At 37.9% G+C, this 2,378-nt stretch overlaps 1 protein-coding gene across 1 annotated transcript; it reads left to right on the forward strand.

The window, feature by feature from the left end:
* Positions 1-280: 280 nt before the first annotated feature.
* LOC111651076 (serine/threonine-protein kinase WNK4-like) lies at positions 281-2,001 on the forward strand (the record flags this gene model as incomplete). Its single annotated transcript, XM_087172559.1, has 3 exons — positions 281-501; positions 1,484-1,639; positions 1,976-2,001. Coding segments are annotated over 3 exons (403 nt in total), but the record flags the coding sequence as incomplete, so codon positions are not given.
* Positions 2,002-2,378: the final 377 nt, after the last annotated feature.

Raw genomic sequence — 2,378 nt, forward strand, 5'->3', positions numbered from 1 at the left:
TTTTTTTTAGGCAGCCAAAATGAGGAGATTAGTTTGAAAATAGAATAGTCATCAGAAATTCTTATTAAATGTGTCTTTGTAGCTCACATTAATGAAAGCAATAACAATTGGCAAAGGAGAAACAGTTTATTGGAAACATTTTATCAACATAGTGGCTAGCTAGGGACATATCATGATATGTCCTGCTGCCAGTTACCATTCAATGTATTTAGAAAATGCTTTTGCCTGGTGTCAACTGGCACATCTCAATCGTGATAATGGTGTTTATATTTTCTCACAGGTATCTGAAGCGCTTTAAGGTGATGAAGCCTAAAGTTCTTAGGAGCTGGTGCAGACAGATTCTCAAAGGCCTCCACTTCCTCCACACAAGGACTCCGCCAATCATCCATAGAGACCTCAAGTGCGACAACATCTTCATCACTGGTCCTACAGGCTCTGTCAAAATAGGAGACCTGGGCCTTGCAACACTGAAGAGGGCCTCCTTCGCTAAAAGTGTTATTGGTTAGTCATTAGCAAGTTGGCAAGACAGTGTTTTATTGAATTGTGACGAACAGAATATTTATTTCAAACCTGCAATAACTTGTTTGGGCCACTTGGGGGCAGCGGAAACATGCTGTAAACACAACAACATCACCTTTTAAGTTGAAATTGTAGCCTTGGCTGCCTATTTACATAGACAGAAGATATGGAGCAACATTAGCATTCATTTGGAGTCGTGATTATGGTAACCTGATGAATGTAACGCCAATATTCACTCTCCTTTTAGCTCTGTTTTGTTCTCCTCCAACTCCTGAAGGAACTACCTGACTCTTAAGCTCACCAGGTAGTTCATAACTGTCTCTGTCTGCCGATTGGTGCTGGACAGGTAGTGTATGGTGAGTTCTTAGAGATTTTTCACAGAAAAGAGCTGCCTGCTGCAGCCTCAAAACAATGCTGACGAGAGAGGTGAGAGTTCCAAAACAGTGAAGTTATGGGCCATAAAAAACCAAAGCAATGACCTGAAAGACACTTAAAAGTTCCTTAGAGCTGAGGAGAACTGCAGAGTCGGATGAAAAGTCTATATGTTATGTTATTAAATGTTACAGACAAGGATAATTAAATCCTTCCCAGTGCACAATTTTGCACTGGGAAGGACTGTTGAAGGACAGTAACTGTTTTGGTTCATAGTATCTACTTTAAGCCCATATTAGTTTGGTCGAAGTTTTCTCAAATAGCTTAATGCTAAATAATCATGAAACAGATATTTTTGTCAAAGAGTAAGCTCTTATTATTGTGTACAAGTTGCACAGAACATCCAACATTTACTTTTTTTTTTCAGTTTCAGCTAATTCTCTTGTCTGTCATTTGCGCAACTAGAAAATTATTGGAATCATGATTTAACTGGTGTGTTGAATTTCAGTCCTTAACCCTGGTATTGATCGCAGTGAAATATAATGAAACACTGATAACAGTGTGTGAGTTCAGAATTTATCACCGTCTCCAGGCACTCCAGAGTTCATGGCCCCAGAGATGTATGAGGAGCATTACGATGAGGCTGTGGATGTCTATGCCTTTGGGATGTGTATGCTGGAGATGGCCACCTCAGAATACCCCTACTCTGAGTGTCAAAATGCTGCACAGATCTACCGCAAAGTCACAAGTGTGAGTTCACGTTCAAAAGTGTTACACTCTGTCATTGCTACTACAACCATTTCAAGTTACTGTTCGAAAAGGTTTTGAAGATTATGACTAATATGATATATACTAAAATTGTTGTGAGGGACTGGCAGACAAGCTTCCAACTAATTACAAATAATTTCACTATCAATTAATCATTTATTTTTAATTGACTCATTAACCACACACTCTTTAAAATGTTAAATTTTGAATTTGATGACACCAAAACCCGATTATTATTCAAACATAGTGATGAAATGGACAAGAAACAAATATTCACATGTTTTGTAACTTTAAGTATGTGACTTTTACTGAACAGCGACCACTGTGGCTACAAAATCATAGCCATGTAATAGGCTAAATGCTAAATGCTTAACTTTGCTGTAAGTGATGGTTAGCACTTATCTTAAAATGCTAAATGCTAACAAAGCTAAATATGACAGTGGCACAAGTGGAGAAGCGTCGTAAAGTCAGTGAACTGACACAGTAGCTATATTGACCTCAAGTTTGCTAACATTAGCTAACATTTGCCATGAAAGCTACTTCTCATGTCTGAGCAAGTAAGCCTGTAGCAGCAAAATCATTGAGTGTCTTTTACTGAGCGATGGAATTTGACTATTTATTTGTTAGAGGAAAAGTGTTTTCTCTCAAAAGTCCAACTTTAACCACTAAACTATTTTATGACTCAGCTATAGCCTAATAATGATAATTTTTTTGTGGAT

Source organism: Seriola lalandi, unplaced genomic scaffold (assembly GCF_002814215.2).
Source record: "Seriola lalandi dorsalis isolate HSWRI2012SDOR001 ecotype SW California unplaced genomic scaffold, Sedor1 jcf7180002053371, whole genome shotgun sequence".
NCBI classification, from domain to species: domain Eukaryota; kingdom Metazoa; phylum Chordata; class Actinopteri; order Carangiformes; family Carangidae; genus Seriola; species Seriola lalandi.